The sequence below is a fragment of the Anomaloglossus baeobatrachus genome, chromosome 4, assembly GCF_048569485.1.
Source record: "Anomaloglossus baeobatrachus isolate aAnoBae1 chromosome 4, aAnoBae1.hap1, whole genome shotgun sequence".
Classification (NCBI taxonomy): domain Eukaryota; kingdom Metazoa; phylum Chordata; class Amphibia; order Anura; family Aromobatidae; genus Anomaloglossus; species Anomaloglossus baeobatrachus.
In genome coordinates, this window is record NC_134356.1 from 47,223,723 (window position 1) to 47,241,491 (window position 17,769).

Consider the following 17,769-nt stretch of genomic DNA (forward strand, 5'->3'; position numbering starts at 1 on the left):
CGGAGAAAGGGTTTAGGAATCATAGCTCTGTAATGCATAGCCTCCTCTTTTTCAAGGGACCAAAAGTAATTGGACAAGGGACTCTAAGGGCTGCAATTAACTCTGAAGGCATCTCCCTCGTTAACCTGTAATCAATGAAGTAGTTAAAAGGTCTGGGGTTGATTACAGGTGTGTGGTTTTGCATTTGGAAGCTGTTGCTGTGACCAGACAACATGCGGTCTAAGGAACTCTCAATTGAGGTGAAGCAGAACATCCTGAGGCTGAAAAAAAAGAAAAAATCCATCAGAGAGATAGCAGACATGCTTGGAGTAGCAAAATCAACAGTCGGGTACATTCTGAGAAAAAAGGAATTGACTGGTGAGCTTGGGAACTGAAAAAAGGCCTGGGCGTCCACGGATGACAACAGTGGTGGATGATCGCCGCATACTTTCTTTGGTGAAGAAGAACCCGTACACAACATCAACTGAAGTCCAGAACACTCTCAGTGAAGTAGGTGTATCTGTCTCTAAGTCAACAGTAAAGAGAAGACTCCATGAAATTAAATACAAAGGGTTCACATCTAGATGCAAACCATTCATCAATTCCAAAAATAGACAGGCCAGAGTTAAATTTGCTGAAAAACACCTCATGAAGCCAGCTCAGTTCTGGAAAAGTATTCTATGGACAGATGAGACAAAGATCAACCTGTACCAGAATGATGGGAAGAAAAAAGTTTGGAGAAGAAAGGGAACGGCACATGATCCAAGGCACACCACATCCTCTGTAAAACATGGTGGAGGCAACTTGATGGCATGGGCATACATGGCTTTCAATGGCACTGGGTCACTTGTGTTTATTGATGACATAACAGCAGAAAAGAGTAGCCGGATGAATTCTGAAGTGTACCGGGATATACTTTCAGCCCAGATTCAGCCAAATGCTGCAAAGTTGATCGGACGGCGCTTCATAGTACAGATGGACAATGACCCCAAGCATACAGCCAAAGCTACCCAGGAGTTCATGAGTGCAAAAAAGTGGAACATTCTGCAATGGCCAAGTCAATCACCAGATCTTAACCCAATTGAGCATGCATTTCACTTGCTCAAATCCAGACTTAAGACGGAAAGACCCACAAACAAGCAAGACCTGAAGGCTGTAAAGGCCTGGCAAAGCATTAAGAAGGAGGAAACCCAGCGTTTGGTGATGTCCATGGGTTCCAGACTTAAGGCAGTGATTGCCTCCAAAGGATTTGCAACAAAATATTGAAAATAAAAATATTTTGTTTGGGTTTGGTTTATTTGTCCAATTACTTTTGACCTCCTAAAATGTGGAGTGTTTGTAAAGAAATGTGTACAATTCCTACAATTTCTATCAGATATTTTTGTTCAAACCTTCAAATTAAACGTTACAATCTGCACTTGAATTCTGTTGTAGAGGCTTCATTTCAAATCCAATGTGGTGGCATGCAGAGCCCAACTCGCGAAAATTGTGTCACTGTCCAAATATTTCTGGACCTAACTGTATGTCTGAAACATGGAACCTTGGGAAACCATGGACCTGTATAATGTTCATTTTTTGTTTTACTCATTACTACAAAACAGGAAATCGTTACAATGCTATTGCCGACACCTTATAAAAGGGTTTTTCTGCACCTGCCATGCAAATCTCTACTGTAAATCCCTTTTTCTCTTTCGCTTCATTGGGGGACACAGGAAACCATGGGTGTATGCTGCAGCCACTAGGAGGCTGATACCCACTGACTGAAGCTGAGCTGATCAGTTTAGGCTTAGTGTCCGTAGGAGGCGGACACAGGGCTGCACTTAGCCCCTTAGGTTTGTATTGCGACTTTGCTTTCGCTGTCCAGGGGTTTCTTGGCTCTCCTTGTGGCCCAACGTCCACTCGCTATCGAGTCCTGGTGCCCTTCTTAGCTAGTCATCCTCCCTTCTATCCTCATTCCGGGAAGTGTCTTCAGCGTCGCTCCTGAAAGTATCCTCAACCAACAATTATTTCCTCATGCGTGTTCTACAAGTAAGGCTTTCTCAGCTTCTTGCTTTTCTGCAGCCCTGGTCTAGCTCCTCTTACGCTGCTTTTGTTCTTACATGGTCTTTGTGACATGTCTAGTCCGGTCACTCTGCGCCTCTAGGCTTTGATCCGTGAGGAACAGTCTCCTTAGATTCTTCAGTTTCTCTTTTTTGTTCCGTGAGGAACAGTCTCCTTAGGTTCTTTATTCTCTCCTTTTTGTTAGAAACAAAGGAGTCTGGGGAACCATCCTTGGACGTGTTTTCTGCAACAGTTGGAGTGCTTTCTCTAGCACTCTCACTCTCTTTCCCTACATCTAGAGTCGGATAGAGTGCCTTCCTAGCACTCCCACTCTCTTCCTATATTTCTAGGGTCCCCCCGGGCACAGCTGTCGGTTTTCTTTCTCTAACTTCGCAGGTGTCTCACAGTTAACTGTGTTTCAGAATCTACTCTAGATTCATACTTTTTACCTTTTTTCCCTCGGCAGGGCAGACCTAGGTTGAAAGGATTTCTTTCTTTGCAATATTCCAGCGATTACCTTTTCAGGATCTACTCAGGTCTCATCCTTTTCCCTTGGGAAGGCAGACCTAGTCTGAAGGGTTTTCTCCCTTCACAATATTCTAGTGACCGGTCCCATTCCGGAATCTCATCTCTAGTTCTAGTCCTTCTCTTCCCTCCCTTGGGGACTGCTTTAGAATGTCCCATTGTTTTTCCTGTCCCCCATGAAGCGATAGAGAAAAGAAGATTTTGGGTATTCATCGTAAAATCTCTTTCTCTGAGCCTTCATTGGGGGACATAGCACTGGCCCTTTTTCAATTGTTTTCTGTTAGGCCAGTCTGTATTTTGTTTTAGATTAGCTTCTCCTACTGCTTTTACATAAACTGATCAGCTCAGCTCTGGTCGGTAGGTGTATACTACTGAGGAGGAGACAACTTTTTAATAGCATAGTGTCAGCTTCCTAGTTGCAGCAGCATTCACCCATGGCTTCCTGTGTCCCCCAATGAAGTCTCTGAGAAAGAGATTTTACGGTGAGTACCCAAAATTCTCTTTTTCCCAATTAATGCTTAAAGACCTTCCTTCCATTACTGAAAAGGTAGGGTGGTCAATTAATTTCCAGATCTTTTGGAAACATTGATAGAGAAAAGCCTTACTGATTGGGCTACAGAAGTATTGGTCATACATCCATTTTTAGAGGACTAAGCTTAAATCTGATGTCTTGCGGTGTTCGGCTTTGCACTTGCTGGGTGTCATGGCAGTGTCAGACTCTGTTCATACCGCAGAGTCTGCCAAGCAACCTGAGGTCTCCTAGTTGTTCAGCCTGACTCAGGCGTTGGCTGTTTTAGCTTCAATGCTCTTCTGTCCAGCAGGAGTTAATTCCTGCTGGCTTGTGAAATACTGCTAGGGGTTGAGGCTGTTGGTGATCACTCACAACTGCCTTCACTCTATATAAGGTACTGGATCCGGTTGCTTGTCGCTGAATATAGCTCAGTGTTGCTTCAGCTATACCAGTCATTATCGTAGTGATCAAGAGCCTGGTGATCTGTTGTGTGCTTTCCTATGTGGTGTGGAAATATTCCTGTTGTTAGTTTATTCCTTCCCTGTGTTTTATTTCTTCCTGAGCACGTATTGTCTCTCCCCTGTGATTGATTGCTGTGTGTATGAGTTTGGTTTTTTTTTTCCCATCTGTGGTATTTGTGGGGTTTACTTCACCAGTCCTGGCCCTCTCCTGGGGTGGGAGGAGAGTGGGTGTAAGATCAGGGTTCGGACAGGAGTTAGGGTCACGTTGGCGGACCAGACAACGCTACCATTAAGCGTACTTCTGAAATGAAGGACAGCACAGGGTCCCTAGTCTGAGGGCCAGCTTAGATGTCCCTGCTTCAGTTACCCAGACACTTCCATGACACCTGAACTTTGAATCTGAGGGCCTGAAGCAAGTGCTCTGCACCTTCTTTTCAATGCACTCTTCAGTTGGCGAAATAAATGCAATAACCTGTTGCTCTAATGTTTGTTTGTAAGATATCTTTTTCTTCGACTCCTCCGTACACTTTGCTTGTGAGCGTGCATGTGTTTTCACTGGGGGCATAGGGGGTTTAACTAACTTGAAAACAAACAGAGTGGTCATTGAAATTCCAACGTCTGCATGAGAATCCCATACACATCAGATGGTTGACTGCTCTTTCCGAAATCAGTGGCCAACTTTCATCTTATATGCCTTCTCATAAATGCTTGTGCCATTTTAAAAGAGTGTTTCCATATGGAAAAATTAAGGAATATTGATAAAATACACCATAAAAGTCCAACAGATACAGTTGACCGCACTGGGTACACTCTGCAATGGAGAAACCCAAGCTTGTGTGGCCACTTTTCCATTCATGACAGCACAAGCCCGGGCTCCATTTTCGAGATACCACATCTATTTTTATATCATACTGATGTACCCATAATTGTCCCTTTTTTTTAGCCATTGATCCAATGTCTGGTGAGGACGACCATGACTTCAAGATTCCTTGAGCCCACCCAGGCAATTTTCTATCAATTAACAAAATGCAACGTCAATGAACAAAAGACAGATCTAAGGGGTACTTTGCACGCTGCGACTTCGCAAGCCGATGCTGCGATGTCGAGCGCGATAGTCCCCGCCCCCGTCACAGTAGCGATATCTTGTGATTGCTGGCATAGCGAACATTATCGCTACGCCAGTTTCACATGCACTCAACTTCCCTGCGACGTCGGCCGGCGATCCGCCTCCTTCCTAAGGGGGTGGGTCGTGCGGCGTCACAGCGACGTCACACGGCAGGCGGCCAATAGCAGCGGAGGGGCGGAGATGAGCAGGATGTAAACATCCCGCCCTCCTTCTTCCTTCCGCATAGCAGCCGGGACGCAGGTAGGAGATGTTCCTCGCTCCTGCGGCTTCACACATAGCGATGTGTGCTGCCGCAGGAACGAGGAACTACATCGTACCTGTCACTGCAACGGCATTATGGAAATGTCGGACCCTACACCGATGATACGATAACGACGCTTTTGCGTTCGTTAATCATATCAAAAAGGATTTGGACACTACGATATCGACTGCGGTGCGTCACTTTCGATTTGACCCCACCGACATCGCACCTGTGATGTCGTAGTGTGCAAAGCCCACCTAAATCTAATCAATATCAGGTGAGACCACTCTTGACCATCCATTTCCCTAGGTACACTTGTCTTTGAACTCGGCAGGGAGGTTCCAAACATCTTGGAGAACCAACCCCAGATCTTTTGTTGGATGTCGGCTGATTTAATTTAGATTTTTCTTTTGATCATTCACTTTGCATTTTATTAATTGGCAAAAACAAAATATTGAGGCTTCTAATTTTAAAAGCGTTCTTACTGTGGATTCTTTGTTCACACCGGCCTAACATTTTTGCATATTTCTGGATATTATTATTTTTACTTTACCGCTTTGTGTAACATATATACAAAGGGAATAAAATGCCTTCCTGCTACTAACCTCTGCCCGATACCATCAACCTAAACATCATTTTCTATTCTGCTTACCATGTTGTTTTCTCTGGGCTTGGGTTACGTTCATCGTGAAGTATAATTAATCTTTACATTGTATTATGACAGAATATCCAGTTTACCACCTAAACCTCCCTTGCCCCTTTCATAAAATCTTGACATTAATTATTTCTTAAAGAGCTGGGTCATAATTTTCTGGGTTTCTAATTGGCTTCTGTTTATCATTCCCAAGCATTTGAGCTCTCGTAAGTATTACATTTATTGTACACATGACCCAATTAACATGTCCATTGACGTCAGGGAGTTTAAAGAGGTCGTACACCTTTGGGGCCAATTTTGTTTTTGCTATTTTTACTTAAATGCATATATTTTTGGGCTGAGAAAATATTTTTTTTGCAATTGGATTGCAGTAACTATTTTGCACCATTTGCTTTCTGTAGCTTCTGTATATCACTGTCTATTGCTGGCTGCAAAACTTAGTTAACTGAGAATCCATCAGTGAACTCATTCTCTTTTATCTGCCTTCTTCTTAAGTAAATCAACTGATTTATGACGACAGCGTCAGGCAGTGAGAACTGGGGTTCCGCCAGGTATAAGGGAACCCTCTGCAAGCACCACAGCTCACAGGGTACACGAGGGGCACGATACAATGGTGGGCCCTGGTGTTATGGAGAGGGGAGTTGGGTCCCCTCCTACACTCACCTGCGGCTGATCCCTTAATTCCCTAACATCCTATACATGTCCTTCCCCACTTCGCTGATCACATCCCTAGGCCCTTGCTTACCCTGAATTTACCCTGGCTAGAGAGAAGGCCAATGAGAGCACTAGTCTTACTACTACAATAATACAACACAATGGTAGGGAAAAAGACATGGTGAAAATAGACACTCCAAACCCCTAAAATGCAGCTAAACACCACAGTTGCAATTGTCACGATGTTGGAAGCCAACATGGACAATGTATGTATCATAACGAATTACTGGACTCCATATTATATCTATCAGTTACCAATATTACCAGGACTGTACATCAAAAGAATCGGCCATGTACAGTGAAGAGTTTCATGGCCATTGAAGAGGCAAGAAGGCCATTGTGTGTTCTGTGATGAACTGATCTTTGTCCTATCAACATGATAAAGGTTGCATCTTCACGTGAATTGAACATGGTGCCTTTAGCCTCTTGGAAGATACACAACACCTGTGGTAATCATGAATTGAATGTCCTGTTTATAGCCTATTAAAATGGATATTGGTAAACAATCCCTTGTTCAAGTGGAATACAAGCCATTGTACTGGAGATGGACATCAGGTCTCCAACCTGAATGGAGTGTAAATCTGTCCTCAGGCTTTGTAATATGAAAGACCTTTGCTACATACCAGGACACTATCCACAGGATCCACAGGTTTGTCAAGACTCCTCTTAATCCTTTAACAAATTGACCTCGGAGAGCCACCTTCAGGAGAGCATTGACATCAACAGCCATATGCACGTTCCTGGACAACTCAAAAGACTGTGACCTGATTGGATGCTACTAATATGTGGAGGTGTTACAGGGATGGGCACTGTATGGGCCATGTGTGATTGTGTGTCTGATATAAAGGTATCCTACCAAGCTAGTCAGTCTATCCACTTCCCATCTTCCACCACCCTCTCCCATTACCTTTCCCCTTTCATTGTACCCTTTTCCCTTAGTTAGGTTTCCCTTATGTATGTCATTGTAAATTCCCTATTTGTAATAAATCCCCTTTTAAAGATCCAGTAGTTCTTGTTAATTACGATTAACTGGCACCCCAAAACTCAGCAGATTTCTACATTTGGCACCCCAGATGGGACCGTGATTAAATTCCACAGAGAATCCACAAGAAATTAATCTGCTTTAATCCACATTGGAAAAGTGTGGAGATCAAAGAACCAAGGAGTCTGGATCTTGGTAGAAACGGAAATACTGGTGAGTAAAGACTTTCCTTGTAATCTATGTTGTATGTTGCTCCTAATGATTCTGGTGTTGTTGCAGATCAGGCTATGTATTATGTGTTAGCAGAATGATTCTGAATGCATTTAGTAAAGTTAAATATCATTTGTAGTTGGAAAAGTGGTTTATGTTAAAATCAGACTGAAAGTGAGAAAGTATTGTTTCAAACAGTTAATACCTTTTGAAAGTTTGCATAGTAAGGTCTGGTGTTAAACTCTTTTAGTTAGAAATTTTTGTTTTGTGAGTGTTTACAGTTTGTTGCTGAAAATGGAGTTTGTGGAAAAATATGTGAAGAAGTATGCCTCTGCCGTGTACCATGTCAGTGCAGATAAATCTTTAGAAGTCCAATATAAGGACTTGATAACACAATGTAAGAGCTATAATAATAATTTAAATAATAAAGTGCTCAGTAGGAAATTGAAAAAGGAAAAGTTAAGCAATGAGATTTCTGTGTTGATTAAGATAAAGGAATTGGCTGATTTGAAAGAAGCAAATTGGTGGAAGCAAAGGCTACAAATGAAAGAGGATATAGACAAAATTAGTGATTCTGTTGTAGAAATTTCTGATAATACTACCAGTGAAATACATGGTTTACAATCAGATGTAAGTAAATTAGCTGTGAGAAATAGGAAGTTGGAGGAACAATTGAAGGAGTGTAGACTGAGCTCCACTTCACAAGCAACTCAGGTTTGCTCTTTAGAACTGAAAATTAATCAAATGGAGAAGTTAATTGCAACTTTGGAAAGGCAACTGGATGAAGCTAAATGTCAATTGCATAACAAAGAGCAATATATTCAGTCTCTTAAATCAAAGATATGCAGTCTTGAGACAGTCAATGTGTGTACTCTTTCTAATGAAGATACAAGAGATGTCAGATATAGATCTCCATTGGTTGATTGCAATCCATTGCTCACTATTTCTGAAAAGCTTCACCTGTGTCAACTTCTTGGCAAGTTTGACTCAGATATTTCTCCAGTCATTCTATCTAATAGATTTGAGGCTGTGGTCCAGCAATATAGTTTGAACAATAGAAATGCTTGGTCTCTGCTCCAAGCTTGGCTCCCAGGACCACTGGCAGCACAGCTAAGGTCTGAACAAATGGGTGATAACTGTACAGGTGCAGAGCTAAGAAGGAAGGAATTGCAACGTATCATAGGTGGAAGAGATACTAGGGGTGAAAAGACCTTAGCAATTTCCAGATTCAGGCGATATGATGATCCTACACTCTTCTGTAATAATTATCTGGCTATATACAGAACTGTTTACAATTGTCTAGATATGTCTCAGGATGATGCTAGTTTTCTGTATTCAATGGCAAATCGTTGTAATGTAGATTACACCACAAGAGTAACTCTAAGGAATACCAACTCCTTTGAAAACTTTGTAAATATACTCATGGACTGGTGTAATGAGTCAAAAGAGCGGTATGAAACATCAGAAAATGTATCTGCTATGTATAGACCTAAGAGAAGAGGATATGTTAGATATTGTTATAAATGTGGCAGTCCAGGACACATTAAACGTTATTGTAATACACCTGACATATACCCAGAGCCAAAGAGCCATTCATTGCTCCAGGAGATTGATAGTGTTGAGGCTGAGGAGGAACTAGCCACCAACAATACGCAATTTACAGAGATATATGATAAGATATGTGAGATAAAAGCCCACACTGATACCACTGCTCCAAAGCCGCAGACAATGCAGAGCCCAAAGCCTGAGAAAGGAGAGACTGGAAAACAGCAGGAGACACCATATTGTAGACCACAAAAGGAAGATGCCAATGTCCCTGTGTTCAGTCTATTGGAAAGTCAATTATTCTGTCTATTCTGGAGCTGGTCACAAATTGCTCTACCGCTCTTGTTAACTAACACAGCACAATGTACCAATACGGTTGGGTAAACAGTGAGGTTTTTTTAGGCTGTCAAGTTAAGGTCCAGTCACACTAAGCAACTTACCAGCGATCCCAACAACGATAGGGATCGCTGGTAAGTTGCTAGGAGGTTGCTGGTGAGCTGTCACACTGCGACGCTCCAGCGATCCCACCAGCAACCTGACCTGGCAGGGATCGCTGGAGCGTGGCTACACGAGTTGCTGGTGAGCTCACCAGCAACCAGTGACCAGCCCCCAGTCTCCTAGTTACAGCACACATCAGGTTAATTAACCCGATGTGTGCTGCAGCTAAATGTGCACAGAGCAGGGAGCAGCGCACACTGAGCGCTGGCTCCTTGCTCTCCTAGTTACAGCACACATCGGGTTAATTACCTGATGTGTGCTGCAGCTAAATGTGCACAGAGCAGGGAGCAGCGCACAATGCTTAGTGCTGGCTCCTTGCTCTCCTAGTTACAGCACACATCGGGTTAATTACCTGATGTGTGCTGCAGCTACATGTGCACAGAGCAGGAGCCGGCAGCACAGGCAGTGAGAGCGGTGGAGGCTGGTATCAAAGGTAAATATCGGGTAACCAAGGACAGGGCTTCTTGGTTACCCGATGTTTACATTAGTTACCAGCCTCAGCAGAAGCTGGCTCCCTGCTCACTGCACATTAGTTGTTGCTGTCTCGCTGTCACACACAGCGATCTGTGCTTCACAGCAGGACAGCAACAACTAAAAAATGGCCCAGGACATTCAGCAACAACCAAGGACCTCACAGCAGGGGCCAGGTTGTTGCTGGATGTCACACACAGCAACATCGCTAGCAACGTCACAAAAGTTGTTCGTTAGCAGCGATGTTGCTAGCGATGTTGCTTAGTGTGACGGGGCCTTTAGTTGTGACCCTATTAACATATGGATAGGATAAAAGGTATGTCTTCTATTTGATTTGGACTTGATCTAATTATGTTTTGTGTTTATTTTTAAGGCCACTTCACACATAACGAGATTGTTACTACGTCACAGTTTCTGTGACGCAAGAACGACTCCAATTGCGATCTCGTCATGTTTGACACGTACCAACGATTCACCCCCTGCTGCGAAATCGCTGATCGATGCCGAACAGCTTGGGCCATTTTTGGCTCGTTGGAGTCCTGCTGGGCTGCATGAATCTGTATGTTTGACACCCTATTTACGATTTCGTTGACGACCTAGATGAGATGCACGAAGGCGTGTTGTTGCGTCCCCGTTTCCACGCCCCTTCTGCGCCCATTGGTTGGCGCTGAGAACAATAGTGTGTAGTTACGTCGCCATTTCCGCGCCCCCTCTCTGCAACGATTGGTTAGCAATGAGAACACTATTGCGCTCTGATTGGGTATCGCTTCATGCTTTGTTCCCTTTTGAGTCTTCTAGGAGCAAACCTGTGACTACACCCAGATTCATTCGTGCTTTGTTCCCGCTTGCTTGGTTTTCGGATCAAAGCTGCATCTTCCCTCATTCGTTCCCGAGCGTGTCGCTGTATTACAGATTCATTTGTGCTTTGTTCCCGCTTGCTTGGTTTTCGAATCAAAGCCGCATCTGCACTTGTATATCCCTCATTCGTTCCCGAGCGTGTCGCTGTGAGGATCGAAACTGCGATTATTAATAGATAGCATAGACGGCTGCATTTTCTGGACGTGGTAAGTCATTTTCGTAAAGTCTATGTTACTTGTTCCATGCTTTTGTTATAGTATGGAAAGTATTTGTGTTTATAGATAGTAATTATTTTTGCGGATCATGAAAGTGGTTGGTTGTTATCTGTATACATATTGCCTTTTGTGCGTCCATCGTCCTTTTATGTGTCCTTATCTAGTATTGCTGGTTATTTTGTCTCTCTGCTACAGCCGCCATTTTGTTTCTCTGACACAGTTACAGCCGCCATTTTGTTTCTCTGACACAGTTACAGCCGCCATTTTGTTTCTCTGACACAGTTACAGCCGCCATTTTGTTTCTCTGACACAGTTACAGCCGCCATTTTGTTTCTCTGACACAGTTACAGCCGCCATTTTGTTTCTCTGACACAGTTACAGCCGCCATTTTGTTTCTCTGACACAGTTCCAGCCGCCATTTTGTTTCTCTGACACAGTTACAGCCGCCATTTTGTTTCTCTGACACAGTTACAGCCGCCATTTGTTTCTCTGACACAGTTAGAAGTGGTGCACTTCTATGGGGGCGGCCATTTTAGTGTCTCTTTTACACCCCCCCAAAAAATGTGATTGGTTTATAGCAACTTTTCTCATCTTTACATGTTTTTTGCAGTGTGGACAACATGAACGACATGCAGCGTGTTGTGCTGGGTGCTGCATTGATGTTTGAGGCCGGTCGGCTACGTGAAGTGGAACAGAGGCGTTCCAAACGAAAGCGCCGCATGTGGACCAGAGAGTGGCTGCAGAAGAGGTACAAATACTCCCACATGCAACTGCTAAGAGAGCTGCAGGAAAATAATCCTCAGGATTTCCGCAATTTTCTGCGGATGTCAGAAGAATCATTTAGCCTTTTACTCGAAAGAGTTACGCCAATTATTCAGCGCAAGAATACAGCGATGCGTGCTGCCATCCCGGCAGATGAAAGATTGGCAGTCACGCTGCGTTTCCTGGCCACCGGACGCTCCCTGCAAGACTTACATTTTTCTTCTGCAATTTCAAGGTCCCTGCTCAGCGTTCTTATTCCGGAGACATGTAGAGCAATTTTCCACAGTCTGCGTAACTACATTGAGTTCCCCAAAACTGTGGAGGAATGGCAGAAGATTGCCACCGATTTTGAACACCTTTGGCAGTTCCCAAACTGTGGTGGTGCTTTGGACGGGAAACATGTGCGGCTCACTCAACCACTGAACAGCGGCTCCTATTTTTATAACTATAAGGGCTATTTCAGCATCATCCTAATGGCCCTTGTGAATGCCAATTACGAATTTATTGCTGTTGATGTTGGCATGAATGGCCGGGTTTCTGACGGTGGGGTTTTAGAACACACAGGCTTTGGTGAACGTTTGCAAAATGGTGAACTGCATTTGCCCCCCAACTCTGACACTACCGCAAACCTTAACTTTGTATTTGTGGGCGATGAAGCCTTCCCACTTCATCCCAATCTCATGAAACCATTCCCACAGAAAAGTATAACGGCGGAAAGACAAAGGTTCAATTACAGATTATCAAGGGCACGCAGGGTTGTGGAAAATGCCTTTGGGATAATGGCAAATCGCTTCCGCGTTTTCCACACACCAATTAACCTGAGTCTACCATCAATAGACGCAGTTGTTTTGGCCTGTTGCGCCCTTCACAACTTTCTTCGACGGCGAGATGCTATTACGTACTGTCCAACAGGCTTTGTAGACTCTGATGACTTAAATGGCGAAGTGGTGCTTGGCGAATGGCATTCTGAAGATCCCGCAATCGCAGGACTTCAACCATTGGCGCCCGGCAGAAATACCGATGATGCGAAGGCCTGTCGAGAAAAGTACTGCCAATATTTTAATGGTCCTGGTGCAATTACGTGGCAGCATTAGATAAACTTGTATTGAGCACATTTATTATGCTGAGTTTTATTTTCTTGTATTGATTTTTTTTAGAAACTTCCCTTCTTAATTTTAAAATATATGGTTACTTGTATTGTTATGTTCATCACATTTATACTAAAATGTCATTTTTGCAAAATGATTACTTTAATAAACAGTTGTTTTAAGTTTCCACAAGATTTGTTTGTCATTCATTCACTATTAAGGGCTACTGTGGGGAGCAGTACCACCATTGCTGCCGTTACATCACCCCCGGAGGCCCCATACAGCAGCGGCGGTTTAAGGTGGCGTCACGAATATAAACTACAATCACTCCCACTGAAGCCATGACTCCGGCAACCACTTACGACCCCCAGACTAGTCCGGCCCGGCACCGGGTGTCATCACCGCTATCATTGGGCCTCCTGCTCCGGATCGCACATTGAGAGTGAGCGTAGCGAACAACAGCGTGCCAAAATATGTGCCAAACCAGTTGATTTCAACCACATATTACATATGGGTGCACTAAGAAGAAATTGCACAATATATTTTATGGTGAATTTTATCTTGATACCATAGTAGAAATGCTCAATGGTATGACTAAAATTTGTTTTTGGGTTTAAAAGTAAAATGTTCACTTTTAACTTCAACATTGCTTTTCTTTAGGTAAAACCCTGCAAAGGTTTATTTACTTCCTCAATTTGGCGTCCAGCTGTATGATGAATACATCATTTAGGGCTCTTGTACAATTTTGATTTCCATGTACCAATGCAATAAAAAAAACAAACACACAAATTATGAATATGAAGCCTTATATATTTTCATTTGGGGTTTTTAAACGGGGACGTTTGTGCGTCCCCGAAACCTTCAAACGACATCTCTTTTTCGATTTTTTATAATTGTATGTGCGCTCGCAGTGTGTGATACCACGACCCCTTGACACAGCATTTGCGTCATGGCGCGATCTCATTTCTGCAGCAAAGATCATTCTGATTTGTTAAAAGTGCGTCGCACTTTCACCTTCAAACATAGCATTTGTAATATTTCACAAATCAACAATCCAGCCATGGCCGAAGATGTAATATCGGCGGCCATTGGCTGGAGCAGGATCAACAACGTCCACCCCAATCTGATTGGAGCTAGCGTTCACGTGACGCTATCCGTCGAATCAGATGTGAAGAGGCGTTACCGCGGGTGACGCAACTGCGTTTGCTACGTAGACACACCAGCGAACAATGGCGGCACGCAGGAGGGCAACAGCTTGGGGAGAGGCGGAGGTCCGTTACCTAATTAGAGAAGTGGATGCTCGCGATTATGATTGCCGTGAGGCGCAAGAGCATCCACTTCTCCATAAGAAAGCGGTATTGCGCAGGATCCAACGTGGGTTGAGGAGGAGATTTAATTTGGAGCGCACCTGCGCCCAGATCCGCAAAAAATTAGCGGATCTGCGGTACCGCTCCAGTGCCCGGATCTCTGCCATACAAGCAGAGTTACAAAACCAAGGTAGGCGCAGATGAGTGTGCCTTGGCAACGTATAATGGTGTTCTTAAATATATATCTATTTATATATATATATATATATTTTTATATATATATATATATATATATATATATATATATATATATATATATATATATATATATATATATATCTATATCTATCTATATATATATATATTTATTATAAAAATAAATATATAAATATATAATACATATATAAATAATATATATATATATCTATATATATATTTTTAAATTAAATATATATATAATTAATATTAATTATATATAAATATAAATATAAGAAAATATACATATATAATAAATATATAGATTTAAATGTATATATTTATGATATATATATCCTTTTACTTAATTAAAATTATATATATATAATCTATTTTATAGATCGATAGATTATATATATATATATATATATAATACATATAAAATATATATATATATATATATAGATATATAGATAAAATTCTAAAAATATATTTAGATATATATAATAATAAAAATAAATATATACATATAATATATATATAAATAATATATATCTATATATAATTATGAAAATATATAATATATTAATTATATATATATATAATTATAAAAATAAATATATTCAGATAATATTTAAATAATAAATATATATATTTTAATGTATATATATTTATTATATATATATATATATTTTTTGTTTTCTTTTAAATCATTAAAAGTATTTATATAATATATCGATCTATGTAATAGATCGATAGATAGATTATATATATATAATATGTAATAGATATATATATAGAGATCTATTGCATTGAACGATAGATAGATTATATATATATATATATAATATATATATAGATTATATATATATATATATATATATATATATATATATATATATATATATATATATATATAATATGTAACAGATCTATATATAGAGATCTATTGCATAGATCGATAGATACACCGACACTTGTGGTACGGGCTAATTACACTGACACTCGGGACACAGGGAAATTACGCAGACAGTAGGCTCTCTACACCAAGATTTCCCATGAACTGACAATCCTCTATCAGCACACAGTTTTCATATGTTCTGATATACCTCTTGTCCTTGGCACCCAGCTTCGCCATGCTTGGCAAAACATCATTCCCTCACCACCCAGCTTTTCCCATATCAGAGAGAGCATGGCAAAGCCGGGTGCTGTAGGTAGTGGGTCTTTTTCCCTCAGCACAAAAAAATTCCATCTCCTGCTTGTATTTTTGTCCCCCCTCATATCTAGTTCTCCATAGAGTTCTCCATATATTATACTGCACCACATAGTCCACAATGTGTTCAAATTCACCCCCATAGTCCTTGTATAAGGTAGGCTACGTAGTCCGCCATATATTTCAATGTACCCCCCACAGTCCTATATGTATCATAACGCAACCACATTAAACTTTATATTTTCTTAAGAACCCCCAGAGGAGCCAGGGGCCGCAGAGGAGGGAGAGCATGTGCCCGAGCCCCCGGTGGATCTACAGCCACCAGAGGAGGAGGAGGAGGAGGAGGAGGAGGAGGAGTACCACCCACAGGGGCCACCGGCCGGATCGCCCCCCGGTAATTTTTTAATATAACATTAACGCCATATAAAGTACAAAACAAAAAGCTGTTGAGTACTATAAAGTGTTTTTTGTTATCATAGATGCTAGTCCAGGCTCCATAAGCGAGTCTGTATCGGACGAGGGGGATAACCGTAAGTCATGAATCTCCTACTTTGTAATAATAAGCAGAAATAAAAATTATGATTTATTAATTTTACCATTCCCTCCATAGGCATACCCACTTTGGCCGAAATAATGTCCTCCCAAAGAAGGATTATGTCGGCCCACAGGAGGCTGATGGCCAGAGTGGAGCGGCATGCGGCGCTGCTGGCCCGTTATGTGGCTGGCCAAGGGGAGGGCAGCAGCAACTAACGTTTTTTTTTTTTTGTTTGTTATTGTATACATATACAATTATACATGTGTTATAAAAAATTTGAAATTGATATCTGCTGTTTGGTATGTCTCATTGCATAAAGCAAGTTAACAGCTATCACCACTCACAAACTCACCACTCACAAACATCATATTACATGTAGGCATCTGTATAGATGCACCAATCCCATTATCCACGAGGGGGTGACTAGGCTTTACTGGTTGTTTGCTGTACATGAGTGTGTGGGTTGTGTGGTGGTATGCCAATGAGGGTGGAGTATGGTACAATCTCTGTAACTACCGTGTTTTGCCAGGGCATCACAACCATATGCTGAATTAAGTAACGCAGGCAGCAAGATTGAACCAACATAAATTTATTATTACAATGAAAATATAACAATCAATTAAAATTAATCTCAAATAACAAAACAACAACAATAACAAAATTTAGTGGCCGTCTTCATATTGGTTGACATATTCTGGCCGGGTGGGAGATGACAGTTGGCTTAAAAATGAATCATTTGAATACCTGGGATAATGTTGGGGGGGAAACTGTGGGGGGGGGATACTGTGGGGGGTGGTCAAGCTGCAAGCGTGGTGGATGCATCCTGTTTGGTGTACTTTGCAGGGGCTGGCGAGGAATCCATGTCGAAGAATGATGGGGCTGGTTTAACTTGCATATCGTGTCATTGTCATCAAGTTCTCCTCGGCCTGCCTTTCTTAGGACTTCCAACATCAGTCTTTCGGCTTGCTCCCTCTGTGTGGAATCCAATTTGCAGAGTCTGTCCGATGCAAATGCGGCAAAGCTATCCACTGGAGTGCTTTTTGGCTGTGATAGCAGTTGGGTTGCCAAAGAATAAAATTCAGCCGATGTCACAGGGGTGTTGGCCTTCTTTTTGCGTAACTGTCTTCGCCGCATTTCACCAGAGGGTGCAGGTGCCTCATCCTCCACAATAGGCTCGCTCGATGTGGTGGGGTTCTCATTCACCATATCTGTCTGAGGGTTCTGCGGGAACAGAAAAATAAATGTTAATTAAAAGTCATACATTAATAGTTAGTAAATTTAATTAAAGTGTGACAAAATTGTATTGGAGTGTACTTATCTGAACTGGAAGGGATAACATTTCCAAACTGCACAATAAATCATGGTAACAATAAGTTACTATTTTGTGTTCCTCAATGGCATGTACATAAAAAGTTTGAATGCTATGTACCGTGAAGCAAATAAGGTACTTACATCTACAACAGCGGAGGTGTTGTCATCGATCGGGATGTCATCGTTTTCAATGTCTGCTTCCAGGTCTACGTTTCTTTGGTAGGAGCTTTCCATCATTCGTGGTAGCTCCTGGTCCCTTGTGAATTCCAGGAGATTGAAATACCACAAGGGAGAAACATATACCTGGTCAGTGCCGGCCCCTGACTT

The 17,769-nt window shown here is 41.9% G+C and overlaps 2 protein-coding genes across 3 annotated transcripts in view; one reads left to right on the forward strand and one right to left on the reverse strand.

Annotated features, from left to right (window-relative positions):
• Window positions 1-17,769, reverse strand: part of SGCD (sarcoglycan delta) — a 1,008,723-nt gene that overhangs the window by 427,526 nt on the left and 563,428 nt on the right. The gene's annotated exons all lie outside the window — the stretch shown is intronic.
• On the forward strand, window positions 7,739-9,373 carry LOC142302297 (posterior protein-like). The gene has a single exon (XM_075343365.1). The coding sequence runs from the start codon at window positions 7,739-7,741 to the stop codon at window positions 9,371-9,373; it is 1,635 nt and encodes a 544-aa protein (XP_075199480.1).

Bases quoted from the DNA above. Each gene is read 5' to 3' on its own strand.
- LOC142302297 (XM_075343365.1), top strand. From the start codon at position 7,739: ATGGAGTTTGTGGAAAAATATGTGAAGAAGTATGCCTCTGCCGTGTAC.